Source organism: Salvelinus sp. IW2-2015, linkage group LG18, assembly GCF_002910315.2.
Source record: "Salvelinus sp. IW2-2015 linkage group LG18, ASM291031v2, whole genome shotgun sequence".
Taxonomy (NCBI): domain Eukaryota; kingdom Metazoa; phylum Chordata; class Actinopteri; order Salmoniformes; family Salmonidae; genus Salvelinus; species Salvelinus sp. IW2-2015.
The window spans coordinates 52,308,787-52,324,574 of record NC_036858.1 but is presented as its reverse complement, the minus strand read 5'-3'; the positions used below and the strand labels follow the sequence as shown (position 1 = coordinate 52,324,574).

General features: G+C 42.4%; 2 protein-coding genes across 2 annotated transcripts; both read left to right on the top strand.

Annotated features, from left to right (window-relative positions):
- The first annotated feature begins 2,151 nt into the window (after positions 1 to 2,151).
- Positions 2,152 to 4,232, top strand: nppcl (natriuretic peptide C-like). Its single transcript, XM_024006955.3, has 3 exons — positions 2,152 to 2,403; positions 3,077 to 3,263; positions 3,506 to 4,232. Exons 2-3 carry the CDS (start codon positions 3,165 to 3,167, stop codon positions 3,800 to 3,802), a joined length of 396 nt encoding a protein of 131 aa, XP_023862723.1. The 5' UTR covers positions 2,152 to 2,403; positions 3,077 to 3,164; the 3' UTR covers positions 3,803 to 4,232.
- A 5,890-nt stretch (positions 4,233 to 10,122) lies between these two features.
- Positions 10,123 to 15,238, top strand: gapdh (glyceraldehyde-3-phosphate dehydrogenase). The gene is made up of 11 exons (XM_024007872.2): positions 10,123 to 10,200; positions 10,857 to 10,902; positions 12,236 to 12,338; positions 12,626 to 12,732; positions 12,960 to 13,050; positions 13,264 to 13,379; positions 13,495 to 13,576; positions 13,818 to 13,969; positions 14,289 to 14,367; positions 14,637 to 14,818; positions 14,916 to 15,238. The coding sequence occupies exons 2-11, from the start codon at positions 10,880 to 10,882 to the stop codon at positions 14,983 to 14,985; spliced, it is 1,005 nt and encodes a 334-aa protein (XP_023863640.1). The 5' UTR covers positions 10,123 to 10,200; positions 10,857 to 10,879; the 3' UTR covers positions 14,986 to 15,238.
- Positions 15,239 to 15,788: the final 550 nt, after the last annotated feature.

The window sequence follows — 15,788 nt, the reverse complement described above, 5'->3', positions numbered from 1 at the left end:
AGCATAAACTGGGAATTTTTTATTGATATTATGAATTGTTAGTTTTTCAAATATGCAAAGTAGTTAAAACGCTGTCAGTTCCACTTTAGGTCACTGGTTACTTTGTGTCATAGTGAAATGTTATTTGCACCTTGAAGTAATAGTTGGACATTTCGATTGGGAAACGCTTAATGGTTTTGTTTTTGTTTTCTTATGACTGGAACCTACTGACTTATGTCTGAGTTTATGGACTTTTTATCCTTTAACATCATGCTGTGTGTGACTGCTGTCTTTCCATCGGTTCTATGCAGTGGTGTAGATGTGCTTGGAGAAGTGGGTATACTCTAATTTTGCCAAAAACTTCYCATAAGTCCCGCTCAGCAAAGGAAAGGCACCTGTGTGAAAAATCCTGTTTTTTTAATGAGTTTTTCTATAGATTTTTCAGGTTTTCACCTTCAAAATCACACCTTTTTAAATAGACCCTCACATTTGTGTATTTTTTCTAAGTCCACAACAATGCTTAAACCACATCAATCTGATTGGGTGGGCCTGTCAGGGCCTGGCTCCCCAGTGGGTGAGCCTCTGTCCACCCAGGCCCATCCATGTCTGCGCCCCTGATGCAAACAGCACATTACAAATAGCCTACTAACCAACACTTCTGACTAAACTTTTTCAACACCTGGTTTGCATACCCATTTGTTGCCTTGGTTAACATTTACTGGGAGATATAAGTTGAAACGTATTTTCTACCCTACCAGCTACGGATGTCATTCTTCTCTGAGCTCAAAACCATCTGAAGCTGCACACTCTTACTGTCTGCAGATGATATTCTTCTGAAACTAGGCTATGTGCAGCGCGCATGTGAATATATTTCACGTTCTTTGTGATTGTGTAGGCTACTTGGTGCATCATTTCTCTATTGTAGTACATCATTGATAAATCGTATAGGTCCACTACACTACTTTGATACGCAACAGTAGGGATTAAGTGAGTATATGCAATGCCCACTGAAACAAAACTCCACTACACCACCGGCCCTTTGTGTTTTGCAAAAAGTGCACTCTCCTACGTGAGTGCACTGGTATTAAGGTTGATCTCCTTTCAGAATCACAAACCTTTCAGAATCAAAACTATAGGTATTCCACTGCGCAAACATACTTTCTATAATAGATTAAAAGGCTGTCAAGATATTCATGTTTCAAGAAAGGAGTGTATATATTTGGCCTGGAGAAGCGGTCCTATGTGCTGACTGAATGGAAGCTGATAATTATTAATTTTTTACTCTGGTCTTGGGAAGAAATTACGAGTCCTCACTATCCGAGACCGAGTACAAATGTATCAGACACTGAGGGAGACCAGACTCAGTACTACAACAGGCTATAGCCAATCAGGTCAATGCTCATGCCTGTGTATCTGTAGGTAGTCTCTTATGACAGACAACACCAGCACGTATGAGAAATTTGGTGCTGAGATTAATCTGCTGGTGATCAGAGCATGTGTTGAACTTTTGTGTGCATTGCCTGCTGGTGTTATGTGTTATGGCAGAGAGGCTGCAGGGGGCTGAGAGCAGATGGTACTGACAGACTGTAACTCACTGTATGAGGGAGAGAAGGCACCACACACACAGGGTAGAGCGAGGCTATAAACACACAGGGTACAGCGAGGCTATAAACACACAGGGTAGAGCGAGGCTATAAACACACAGTGTAGAGCGAGGCTATAAACACACAGGGTAGAGCGAGGCTATAAACACACAGGATGGAAAGTGAGGCTTTGCAATGACCACTATACATACACAGCAGAGATGCTATGACACAAATGCAGTGCAGGGATATACACACCTACTGATGGGGTGCTGGGGTTGCCAGACCGATGGAGGATGACCTCCACTGTAGGTCCAGTTTCAAAAATTGGTCCTCCCCAGCCACTGTACCCGTTGGGCGCTATTGTCATGTTTCTGTTTGCCCTTTGACCCTGACAGGTGTCCTCCCGTGACATCATTGTGTTCCGAGCAGGGGAGATGTGTGGCCACCGGCAACCTCTAGTCACCTTGGTGATGACAAACACTCCTACTGCCATGACATCATCCCAGTGATGAAGTAGGGGAGATGGAGGGGGCCGGAGGGAGGATATTTGCCGGTATAAACCCACCGCATCATCCCAGCTGATACACTAACATTAAACCACTGCCAAGCGAACACAAACGCAAGAGGCAAACTCATCCTTTCAATAACATCACTGAGAGAGAAGGAAGAGGAGAAAAGGAGGGGCAAAGCGTGAGATAGTGATGCTTTCAGCAGGTGCCAAACTGAGAGGTAGCTGATAGAGGAGAGGGAAAGACTGCTTGAGAGAAAGAGAGATGCAGCCAGCCTGTGAGAGCACACAGTGACCCACAGCATCGGAGACAAGAGAAGAAGACAAAGTGTGAGTTGTTTCATGCATTCTTTATTTGTTCGTTTAGCGAAAGGGTGAGAGGTTATGCACCTGTGCTTTCAGGTTGATTAGATACAGAGGAAGATGGAATTTGTACCAAAAAGTAGGTATTGCTGCATGCATATTTCATTGTGTACAATGAATGTTTTATTTTATTTAGTACGTTATTATCATGCAATAATTATTATTCCTGAGTAAATACTTAAATGCATCCATGACTATTTGATCTTGAAGAACCAGGAAGTATAATGTACTGATTTGTTATAGAGGAATCTGGGGCTCATTTGTAGATCTGATGTTTTATAAGATATTCAATGAAAATCACTACTCATCTCACAGACATAATGTCACAATTTCTACCTCGTCTCAGATTTTCATACAGCAGTATATTGTGTGTACAAGGCAATTTCTCCCTTGGCGAAAATGAAGTTTTTCTCATGTATTTGATTATTAACATCAGGGTATTAAACGTCATCATAAAGCATGATCATGGATTTATCTTTATGGTCAGTAGTTATGGTCAGTAGAGTCATGGTGGTGGTCATTGCTCTGTGTAGTCATAAACATTTTTCTGTATGGTTTTAGAGATGTATTATAGTTGTATCAATAATTACTGTATTATCTATATTGGCATATTAATATTAATTCCTCTCTGTTTTTCCAGAATCCTGTTGTCATTGCAGTGTCAGTGTAGTCGTGTCCAGCCAGTCTCCTGCATTACTGTTCCCGCCCTCCCTCTACTCACTGCTGCCATGCTGTACCCAGCTCTGCTCTGTGCTGCTCTGCTCCTGATAGCACCCCTGGGGCACACAGAGGGGCGCACCCTGCACCCCTCACCTGATGCCATCCAGGTAAGGAGGGTGAAGGGAGAGGGGTAGTGGGAGGAAAATAGGAAGAAGAGGGGATATGGGGATGGAGAAAGAGGGGGAGTGGAAAGTTAGGGGGAGCTGGGGACAGAGGGGAGATGGGGAAGAGGGGAGTAGAGGGTATATTTGGATTGAGGGCAGAGATGGATCATCAATAACGTTTTTACCGAGCTCTCGTGACTTTTCTGGGTAGTAATAGTAACACCATATTTGTTGTTCCTGCCTAGTTTGTTGAGCAGTTTCTGGATCGCTACAACGACCTGACCCTGGATGACCTGGAGAACCTGGTGAGCAGCCAACCAGAGGAGCCCTCCTCKGCTTTYACTTCCRSGGTCAAAGTCGCTGAGTACCCCAAATGGGCTGACATACCAGCACAGGGCGACAGCACCTGGCTCCGCCTCCTGAAGGGGACCCTGGCCAATCAGAAAAGAGCTGTGACGGACCGGTCGAGGAGGGGGTGGAACCGAGGATGCTTCGGACTCAAACTGGACAGGATCGGGTCAATGAGTGGACTGGGCTGCTAGTGGAGAGAGAGGAAGAGACTGACGTCCCTCAGGGGATATGAGGACGAACACACAGTAGGCTGCTACACAGCACACAGTCATTTACACACAGGTGAATACAAGGATGTTAATGTGAGTACAAAGGAGGTCTACATGTAGCGTAGCTGTAGTGTACTTGCTGTAGTGCTAATGTGGTTCCATCRAGCTTAGTGAAAGTTACTCTGTATGTCTCCTGGCTGTTGGAAGGGGTTAGCTGTACTTATATTGTACATCTATTCATTTGAATCTTGAAAGTATCAGAGTTATGTTTACATCAAGCTGTTATTCTATTTTAAGTCTCTGAGTGTTGTTTTGACAGTAAACCTGCACTTTATTTAAAACTAAGTATTTAAAAGTGTTGTCTTTCTTGACTAATATTGTCCTTGTTAATCCTGCAGGAATAGTTGTGTTATGGCATGTTTAATGGAAATAAATATTTGAAAAAAAGTTAATAATATAATTCAAGTCAAATGTTTCTTCTCTCTGCTATTGATTTTACATACATTTTGCATGAATAWATGTACACTGAAACATGTTGTATTGAGTGTTGTGTTCTATTAAAGTCCTGACATCTTCCAGTGGCAGATTCATCCTCAAATCCTCTACTCCTCCATTTGTTCATTTCACATTGGCATACGTCATCTACATATTCATGCGTTTCCATTCAATTTGAAGGTTCAATTTCTCACAGCAGATATTTATACCTCTGTTTCCATGGTCGTTTTTATTAAATCTGCCACAGGCAGCTGAGGGAGAGAGAGAAGGTACATGTCTTCCTCAGAGCTAAATGAAATGCCTGCATTACATGGTGGGCTTGTGTGGGAGGACCAATTAGGGCTTGGAGCTACGCTAATCAAGCTACCACTGATGCTTCCAAACTGAATTTACTATGTCGTTAGTATCTCACTTATAGAAGGGAGTTAACTCTTGTCTATATGACAAGTACTTCCCAAACAGAACATCATCTTCTCTCTTTAAATACAGTTCTGGGATGGGGAAAGAGGGGAGTTCACCAGGGTCAGTTCTGGGTTGGGGAAAGAGGGCATTTCACCAGGGTCAGTTCTGGGTTGGGGAAAGAGGGCATTTCACCAGGGTCAATAAAGTGCATTAGAGGTTGGGAGATGGATACTGAGAGTCTCTAGAGCAGGGGTACTCAACTCTGACCCTACGAGGTCTGGAGCCTGCTGGTTTTCTGTTCTACCTGGTAATTAATTGCACACACCTGGTGCCCCAGGTCTAAACCAGTCCCTGATTAGAGGGGGACAATTCAAAAATGCAATGGAACTGGCTTCGAGGTACAGAGTTGAGATTGAGGGCTCTAGAGTCAGTAGTGTGTTCGTCACAGAAGAGGTTAACTCAGGTTAAAAGACTGGATGCAGTCCCTAAAGTAAACCACAAGAGGTCAGTCTGAATTTGTCTGTCATGTTCCAAGGTCCAAACCGAWGTGCAATCCAGACTYCAGACTTAGTGCTGGACTCTGCTAATGAACATTATGAGAGTGATGATAATTCAGCAGCATATGAACCCAGGTGTACACCTTTCTGATGCATGTTTTACCAGAGGTATACCAGAGGTAAAATCCAAAGACATTTCAGATAACTCAAGTTAGTCAGAGCATGGACAGTGCTGACAACACCAGGGTTGTAGGATTGCTCTATTAAAGTAGTAAAAGTTTAGTATTTGGTCTCGTATTCATAGCACCAATGATTACATCAAGCTTGTGACTCTACAAATTTGTTGGATGCATTTGCGGTTTGTTTTGGTTGAGTTTCAGATTATTTTGTGCCCAATAKAAATGAATGATAAATAATGTATTGTGTCATTTTGGATTCACTTTTAATGTAAATAAGAATAGAATACGTTTCTAAACACTTCTACATGAATGTGGATGCTACCATGAMTACGGATAATCCTGAATGAATCGTGAATAATGATGAGTAAGAAAATTACAGAAGCACAATTATCTTGGTACTACTTTAATACACATTATCTGTCCCAAGACTTTTGCTCCCCAAAAATGGGGGGACTATGTACAAAAGTGCTGTAATTTCTAAATGGTTCACCTGATATGGAKGAAAATACCCTCAAATTAAAGCTGACAGTCTGCACTTTAATCTCATAGTCATTGTTTGATTTCAAATCCAAGAAAATAAGAAAAAATGCTTCACTGTCCCAATAATTACAGAAGGCACCGTATATTGACACATAGCCTACAGCAGTAGTCTTCTTGTACTCTCAGCCTCACAGCGTCTGGTCTAGGGTCTTCTGGGTCTAGATTTAAGCCCATGGCTCCTCTTTAGTATTCAAAACTACTTTTGGCTTCCTCTGATTTTCTCAAAAGCACTASACAAATCTGAACATAACTAACCAACTGAACAGTGAATTATCAGACACAAATTAAATGTTTTCTTACAGAAATCTGTAGGCCTACATGAAAAACCTCAATTAAGGGAGAAGTTGGCCTTTATATTAGCCTACCATGGACTATAGTATGACCTATGATGACTGTGTGATCATGTGGTGTGATATTAAGCAGGGTCAAATACAGTACACAGTATCACCAGTGTATACCATCCACCAAGGAGTAGACCGGTCTGATTATATTTATAGAACGACCTTTACTTCACCTCTCTGACCTTAAGCTGTGCAGCGGAGGCCAAGAGCAGTGCGTGTTCACATGGGGTCGTGGTAGTTCAACTATGCCCAGGTCATTGGCTCGTCACCACCCTAACTTCCAACACCTTTGACAAAAATATTAGTGCAGAGTGGCATGACTGCTATTGTGCTGTTGAACATGTTGTTCATGTGTCATGGGTCATGGGTCATGGCATGTCGCGCTGTGTTTGAGAACATGTTGCACTAGTTCTGTGCTATTTCCTTCACTGTGATATTTAGGTACAAGTTGTTGTGTGTTTTGCTTGTAGAGGCATATTGGCCAAAGGCCTAAGGGTTCAGACTCTACTAATTGGTTGTTTTATATTCCTATAGAGAGCAGAAAGAGAAGATCCCTGACGCCCCTACCTGGTTCCAACAAGTACTTATTGACCTAATGGGACATTTACGATCAGAAGAAATTATTGAAAACCCGATTATATTTTTCAATAATAGTAATTACTTGGGTGTTTACATTTGTACTATTTCACACATGTACAAGTGTGTTTCATACACGTGTGAATTATATATATTTTTTGGACAACCCTCGGAGAGTGTGTTCACGGCCAGGGATCAGCCATTATTAGGGTTAAGTGCCTTGCTCAAGGCCACATGGACTTTTTTCACCTATAGTAGTCGGCTTGGTKATTCAAACCAGYGACTTTTCAAGCCAGCGACCGCATAGGCAGTAATGGTATCCATAATTTTTTTAATTAACCATAGATGTGTCCTTTCCTTTTATAATTCTTATTGCACATACTCATTGCAACAACAACAAAAAAGGTCATCATAAATGGACAAAAGTCACTGAATGTGTTTGACCCCAGAATTGACCCCTGAGGGACCCCATAGTAAATAGGTGATGGGGACAATACTGAAACACCAATGTTCACTGAGAAATATCTGTTACATAAATATGACCTGTACCAATCGAGGGCAACGCCGGAGAWTCCCATCCACCTTTCCAGCCGGTTGACAAGAATATTMTGATCAATAGTATCAAACACGGCACTGAGATCCAAAAGAACTTGGKTAGAGCATCTGCCAGGATCGGCAGCCAACAGAAAGTCATTACTGACTTTTAATAAATCAGCTTCCGTGCTRTGAAGTGAGCGGAAGCCAGACTGAATTTTTCAAACAAGTTGTTCATACTCAAGTAAGCCACCAACCACTTTTTCAAAAATCTTGGAGAAAAAGTTTRGAGATAAGTCTATAATTACTCAGTGAGGAGGGGTCTAGATTGGGCTCTTTAAGGAGAGGTTGGACCAGATCAGTTTTAAAATAGGCTGAAAAGGAGCCAGAAGTCAGGGAGCTACTTACAATAGGCAGAATGTAAGGGCCAACCCGAAGGTATGCGTGATCTAGTAGGGATCATGTCCAAGGGGCAGGAGGAGGTCTTCAAGTGACCTACAGTATCAAGGAGGGACTCAAAGGATATTTGCCCAAAGGAGAAAAAGGAAGCAGTAGACAGTCTCAGAGTAGTTGCCTCAAGTGCCTCSTGGCCARCAATGCTGGTATGGAGTCAGCTACTGTCAATCTGGGATCTAATATTTTCTAAAGTTGTGGGAGTTCTCAGAGATCAGGGTAGAGAAGTAGTTCACTCTTGCATCTTTAACCTGCAACATTATCATTTCTCATCAGCTCCTTCATTATCTCATAGAATACTTGAAGTTTGCAGGCCTTCCATTTATGTTCAGCCTTTCCAAGTTCACTTTTTAAAGCAGATGTGTGGTCATTTAACTATGATGAGACGCTGGCCGGCAGTTTATTTCTGGTTTTAACTTAACTGGTGCCACTGAGTCTAAAGTAGCCTCACCCATATCATTGAAACTTTCCAGCAAATCATCGTTGTGACGACAAATAACAGGAGTAGTAGAGGATCAAAAGGCATTGGTAGATGAACTTACTAGGAGTTGTGGAGATAATGATGTGAGAGTGAGTGGCGACAAACACATTTTTAGGAGAAGTAGGAGAAAGCATTTTAAAAACAACACTGAGATTGTCAGAGACACACACATCAATAGTTTCCAAGTAATCAATATTCGGACCATAGGACAGCACCAGATCAACAGTATGGCCTTGGTTGTGTGTCGGCCCTGTGGCATGTAGCACAAAGTTAAAGGATGCTACCGGGTTGAAAACTCCCTAGCTAGTGCATTATTTGGGCTAAACATGAATGTTTAGATCTCCAAGAATAACCCTGTCATATTTAGACATAACCAAAGACAGAGGTCAGAGAATTCTGCAATGAACCAACTATTAGGTTTAGGTTTAGGAGGGTGGTACACTAGAATATACAAGGTGGGCTGTTTCATGTTAAAGCAAAAGATAAGGCTTTCAAATTAGGAAAATGTGCCACATGACACAGGGCTACAAGTCTACATATATACTTGTTCCTACCACGGCCAGACAGCCTGGATTTCTGTACATAAGACAAGGCTGGAGGGGTAGCTTCATTTAGAGAACTAAAATCCTTGGGTTTTCTTGTTCATAATGTTCTTTTGAGACACCAAGTGAACAAAACCAGATCCACGGACCCAGTCTTGTGTTATAACCAGACTTGCCATTCAGTTACTCTGACATAGATAGAACTCAACTCCTTAGACAYAGTCACTTGATTAGACAGACAAAAACACACCCACACAAGTTATTTCTGTGAGAACTGTGTCTTGGCTTAAGGCATGAGATTGTGCAAAATGTGATGTGTTCAGACTCTATAGACTGACCTGACCAGGGCATGGCCATAGGTYCACACAGCCCTCCTCACACCCCAGGCAGGAGAAGGAGAGGAGAGAGAGAGAGGTTGAAAGTGAAGGGTCATGGTCTTTGGACTGTAAATGTCACACTGTGGAGGAAAGTGATTTGATCCCCGTTTGCTCTCGCTGTCTGGCTCTCTCTATCTAGTGAGAAGGTCACACAGGAACAGACCCTGTATTATATCATTTGGCCATCCAAGGATTTATTATATCTGTGTAGTGTTGCATCATCTGTTCCTATGCTTCAGAATTAAAGTTATGGGAAGGTTTAAAAAGGTATACAAAAAAAACWTTCAGTGTTAATAAAATCTAGTGGTTGAAGGTGGCGGCCTTGAGTGAAATAAGAGGGCCATATATTCAGACAGATACAGAGAGTCTGATGAACTTCCCTGAAAGAAAAATAAATCAAAGTGAAAGCACTTCACTCAATATTCAGGCCTACACTATTCACTAGAACCCACGAAATCAATGCTACTTTAGGCCAGTTTTAGTTTAAATACCAGGCAAGGGGAGGCAGGTAGCCTAGTGGTTAGAGCGTTGTGCCAGTAACCGCAAGGTTGCTGAATCAAATCCCCAAGCTGACAAGGTAAAAATGTGTCATTCTGCCCCTGAACAAGGCAGTTAACCCACTGTTTCCTAGGCTGTCATTGAAAATAAGAATTTGTTCTTAACTGACTTGCCTAGTTAAATAAAACAGGGTGAAAACAGCAAGAMCCAATTAAATATTTCAATTAATGTTTTCATACTATAGCTAATGTAACTTTATTGTTAGGCTACATACACAAAATKTATAATAGGCTGACTAGTTACAACTTCCTTATGACCTTGACATTCTGAAAGGGGCGGGGTTTAGAGCCCGTAGCACACAAAGGGGCGTGTCCATACAGGGTGGAAATAAATAGGTAGCCCAGCTCTACCAGTCCCCACTCACACCCGAAAGTCGTAAGACAGGATTGAGGCATCTCACAAACGGTAAATGACCAACCAACGGCTACATTAGGATATTTAACTAAATTAATGGCTGGGGATAATATGGGACTAGATTGCAACAAGATTAGGCAGATTGTCAGCTTTTGGCTTGACAACCTTGCGATTGTTTGGTTTATTCTAAGACTTGTTTCATGCGTGACCATTTATTTAATGTCATAGTTGATGAGATGCAGCTCCAACTACTTGATGTCTATAGCTTTTTTTTGCTTTAGAAAAGACTATTCAAACCTCTTGTTAAAGTCACTTCAATCTGCCGTGATTAAACTCAATTCGAGACGCAAAGTTTTARACTTTCAAAGTTCATAACTGTTTCTTATAAGGACTATCACACAGTTTATTCCAGTTTAAAACATTTTGCTGTGCTTTTAAATGCAACTTTTCTTTGCATGAACTTACTATGMGTTGCAGACATTTGATGTGTAGATACTGTTCAGATAAGTTATCTATTCTAGGGAACCTATGGCATACTCTATTATTCTCTTATGCTATGTTATGTTCTCTATGCCTCTGCTTACCTTAAAGCTATAACTCGGTTGCAAAGTTCTATGCCATAAWGTATGGAAATCCCCAGAAATCATAATGGATGGCCAATGTTTGTTTTAATAGCTAATGTCTCTCCTTCTCCCCCCCCCACACAGAGGACTAGACCAACTCAGGCAAAATGGTGAAAGTAGGTGTTAATGGGTAAGATACATTTTCATTTAACTAACACAGCAACACACACAATCTAACAATTTATCACCACCACACACACAGGGTTAGAATCTCCTACTCTGGCTTGACCTAGTGCAGAGCTTACGCTTTTAAACCAGATAGCTATTTGAAATGGCAATCTTGCTAATATCAATTAATAAAAACAAAAATATAGGAATGAATACAATCAAGATTTCATTACATCATTCCTTACTAGTGGCTGTACCCTGATAACCTCACACGGGGAGTACTGATGCCCCTTCGAAAGGACCCGCCCTCTGTTTGCGAGAAACACAAGTTTCATATGATGCACAAGTCATCCCCGATGTGTGGTATTCAGACGAGCCCTGAGAGGAGGTTGGCTTACATGACCCTCCTCTCTGTACCCTCTTGCGCCAGTCTTTTTTTAGCCAGGCACCCTTTGGAGAAAAGGTCAGGGGTACAGTAGTGTCTTGTTGACATTCTGAACCATCAGAACATTTAATAGCGGTCTTACTCTAAACTAGCTCCGTGACTAAAGAGCAGCAACTGTGTAAAGACTTGTGTTTTGCAGAAGGCACACTCTGGATAGCAGGACAGACACACAAACCCAGGGACGGTCACCCTGGTGGTATCTTGTTCTCTGTGATGTTTTCACTAGTAGACAAGTGATCACCTTGTGCTTAGTTGAATAGAACAGTTTTATTGTGCAGTCTACAGTTGAAAATGTCTTTGGCCTCACTACTCGCATGTGAGGGGGATCTGCAGTTCCATTTCTCCTATCCTCCTCTTCGCCTCCCCTCCACCTCTCGGAGGACAGTGTCAGAGCCTGTCTGTCTGTGAACCTGATTTTTCTAGTTAAAAAGTAACTCTACTAATCAAACAGGCCTCTCACTTCATGGTGGAGGATTACAACATCAGGGGTAGACTTTATACCCCAGAGGGTACAGCCTCAGTCCTATTCACTCTGCTGGCTACGATACACAACCTCCTGAACCCTGTCCTCTTTCTCTGGAAATACAGTATTTTGAGGTCACATGTTCATTTGAGATTTCTCTGAAAGCTCTATATCCAGTCTTTAGTCTTTTGCTTCAGGTGCTACACAACAGTCAGATGTTGTGGAACAGAAATGTCAGTTCAGTTGTATACATTACATTTCTATCTGTGACCTTTTAAACATGGCTCCCTACTGAGTAAGGCACCAGCTGTTACATTAGAATACAAGAGAGACAGATGGGACTTCCACAACTTCATTTGTTTTTCAATAGTGAGAGGTTTATGAAATTCCGTAGTATTGTTGAGGACTGGGTGTGACATTAATGGAATGAATTGTCTTGTCCCCCAGATTCGGCCGTATCGGGCGTCTGGTGACCCGTGCTGCATTCCACTCCAAGAAGGGAGTTGAAATTGTGGCCATCAACGACCCCTTCATCGACCTGGACTACATGGTGAGTAGCCTAAAGCCTACAATGGACCAGGGACTTGTAGTCCACTGAATCAGTAGAAATTTATTGATCCCTGACATATATAAATTAAGGTTTTAAGACTTAGTGAAATATTTAGCTTATGTATAGATTAGTTCTTCACCCTAACTTATTAAGTGGTTTCATTAACTTCAAGACCGTTGAATGTTGCTGTCACCCTGACGCCCTCAATGAACAAACCATGGCCCTGTCATAACTTAGGATCTATTAACAATAGGCCAAGAGACTCACCTCTCCTTCTCCCTCTTCAGGTCTACATGTTCAAGTATGACTCCACCCACGGACGTTTCCACGGTGAGGTCAAGGCTGAGGGTGGCAAGCTGGTCATCGATGGACACAAAATCACTGTGTTCCACGAGTGAGTTCATTCATTTAGTAACAAATAATTCACATTTGTTTTCCACATCTAAAGAAATTCATACAAATCAGGTCAGCATCTGTAGAATATGCAGGAGAGACCTGAAGTCCCTTGTGGCTTTATGGAATGGCGCCCCCTTGTGGAATCTATAATGATAGTCTATTAGTCTATGGTGCTCTGCTTCCTCATAACATAACCCTGAACCTCCTCTTCTCTCTCGTTCTCAGGAAAGACCCAGCTAACATCAAGTGGGGAGATGCTGGTGCCACCTATGTGGTTGAGTCAACAGGTGTTTTCACCACCATTGAGAAGGCCTCTGTAAGTATCCCCATCAGTACACAGCATCCAGAACTGTATGATGTAGGAATATCATTAGAACAGAAATGACTCCTTTATAACATGACTTTACCCATCAGGCTTAACCTGCATGTGGTGCATTATGTTGAATACATACAATAACTAGGCCACAATATTTAACCAGGCTACAGAAAATGTAATAACGGACTCTAACATCTCTCCCCCCTCCTCCAGACCCATCTGAAGGGCGGTGCCAAGAGGGTTGTCATCTCTGCTCCCAGCGCTGATGCACCCATGTTCGTCATGGGCGTCAACCACGASAAGTACGACAACTCCCTCAAGGTTGTCAGGTGAGACCCTCTTCCCTCCGACTGAACACACTCCCTCCACTTAACAGATACTATCTGCAGCGCCTTGCTATTCTGTTGTGGTTCAGACTATAATTTAGCACGTCTCTCTCCACAGCAATGCTTCATGCACAACCAACTGCCTGGCTCCCCTGGCCAAGGTCATCCACGATAACTTCCACATCATCGAGGGTCTGATGGTACGGATTAAAACGCAACACCTGGGAACAATCACCTAGAGGGCTTATTCTGACATAATGACAGATTTCACATCGACACAAAACACTAACAGTACAGAACAAGGGATGGACTGTGTTTAAGATCACCAACACACCATCTCTGTTCTTATCCAGCCGTCCCCCACTACCACCACTTCTGTACCTTAATGTGGATCACTCCTCTCTCATCTCCCTTCCCTTAACATCTCGCTCTCTTTCTCAGAGCACCGTTCACGCCGTCACCGCCACCCAGAAGACCGTTGATGGTCCTTCTGGAAAGCTGTGGAGGGATGGACGTGGCGCCAGCCAGAACATCATCCCTGCCTCCACCGGAGCAGCCAAGGCTGTCGGCAAGGTCATCCCCGAGCTGAACGGGTCAGTACCACAACCTCTAAATAACTAAACAACCAGTAAAACAAGACACTAGTATCAGAAGTTCACAACCTCTAACTAGACACCAGTAAAACGCTGATACAGCTGTACATTCACTTATGACACAACCTCTAACTAGACCAGTAACACATTTATAACACTAGTCTGCCACTACAGTTTTCAGTCAACAGTAAAATGTATAGCAATGAAGCACAGATATTTGTCTAAGAACCAGTCATTTATTATGTCTGTATATCAAACTGTAGAGGAGTAAGTTGAACTTTGACCTTACGCTGCTGTCACCCCCTCTTCTTCCTCACAGCAAGATAACTGGCATGGCCTTCCGTGTCCCCACCCCCAACGTCTCAGTGGTGGACCTGACTGTTCGTCTGGAGAAGCCTGTGAGTAGCCCCTCCCCCGACTTACCAAACTGCCAATACACATGTCTGAGTTTCTCTATGGTGTACCTTACCTGTCAATACAATCAAACAGGTAACACTGTCCTAGGACCAATTGTTAGACACAGTGACCACATCTTTAAATAAAGATGGCAGTAAAGCCCATTGAGTAGACAAGACAATGCCTTAATTGATACATGATTAGTTAGCATTGTAAATTTAGCAACAATGGAACAATTTGACAACCCACCTCTTGTTTGCTTGAACCACAGGCCAGCTACGACGCCATCAAGAAGGTTGTCAAGGCTGCCGCCGATGGACCCATGAAGGGAATTCTTGGATACACGGAGCAACAGGTTGTGTCTTCAGACTTCAAYGGCGACACCCACTCCTCCATCTTTGATGCCGGTGCTGGCATTGCTCTGAACGACCACTTCGTCAAGCTGGTTACATGGTACGCATTCATCCTCTGCAAATATACAGGCGGACACACACACACCTACACATTCTTGGTGAGTGAAGAAACCTGACCGTGTCTCCTCTCTCCCCAGGTATGACAACGAGTTTGGCTACAGCAACCGTGTCATTGACCTGATGGCTCACATGGCCACCAAGGAGTAAAGCAACCAACCAAATGCTACTGAGCTACGTCATGTGACCACATATTTCCCATTCGATTGGACTATCGCCCTTACCTTGCCATGAGAAAGTTACCCGCATTAAGCAAATAACTAACAATCACAACTTTATTTTTGTATTGTAAAGACCATGTTCTTGTGAAAGGTGAGATGGAATCTAGGTGTTAAGAGATTCTCTCTGTTGCACTGAACCTGCTTCATTCAGAAGTGGAATAAAAGTCCTCTTTGTGAGTAAATATGGCTTCCTGTTTTTCACTTGATGGGATAAAAGGATAATTATTTAGTATATACATGTTGATGATGATACCTTAAATAATTCCTTTGTTATTTCTATTAAGCTAAGGATCCTGAAGTGATCGATCACTCATACACTATACAACACAATTATTCCTGACCCTGGGTACATAGTAGTTTAGGTACAGTATCTATACAACGAGGTTGCTCTGTAAACTAAAACATCTCCATCTGAATCAGTAGAAAGAGGAAGGGAAGCGCTACTAAGCTACACAATAGTACATCTGGTAGATAGAAGGGGCTCTTTGGTAAAAGKGGTGAATTGTTCATCAAAAAGAAAGGAGGACCAAGGCACTCTTCATATAATTAATTAAAATGCCTTTATTAGTATGGGATGTTCAATAGAAACAAAGTTTGTAAAAATCCGACGTGTTTCGGCTGCATGGCCTTCGTCAGGGAGTACAAAAAAATAATACATTGTCCTCTTTTGAACAGCTTTTCCAATTAGCCCTAATTAGAAGAGGGAGTGGTTACAAAATTGATTGGACACAC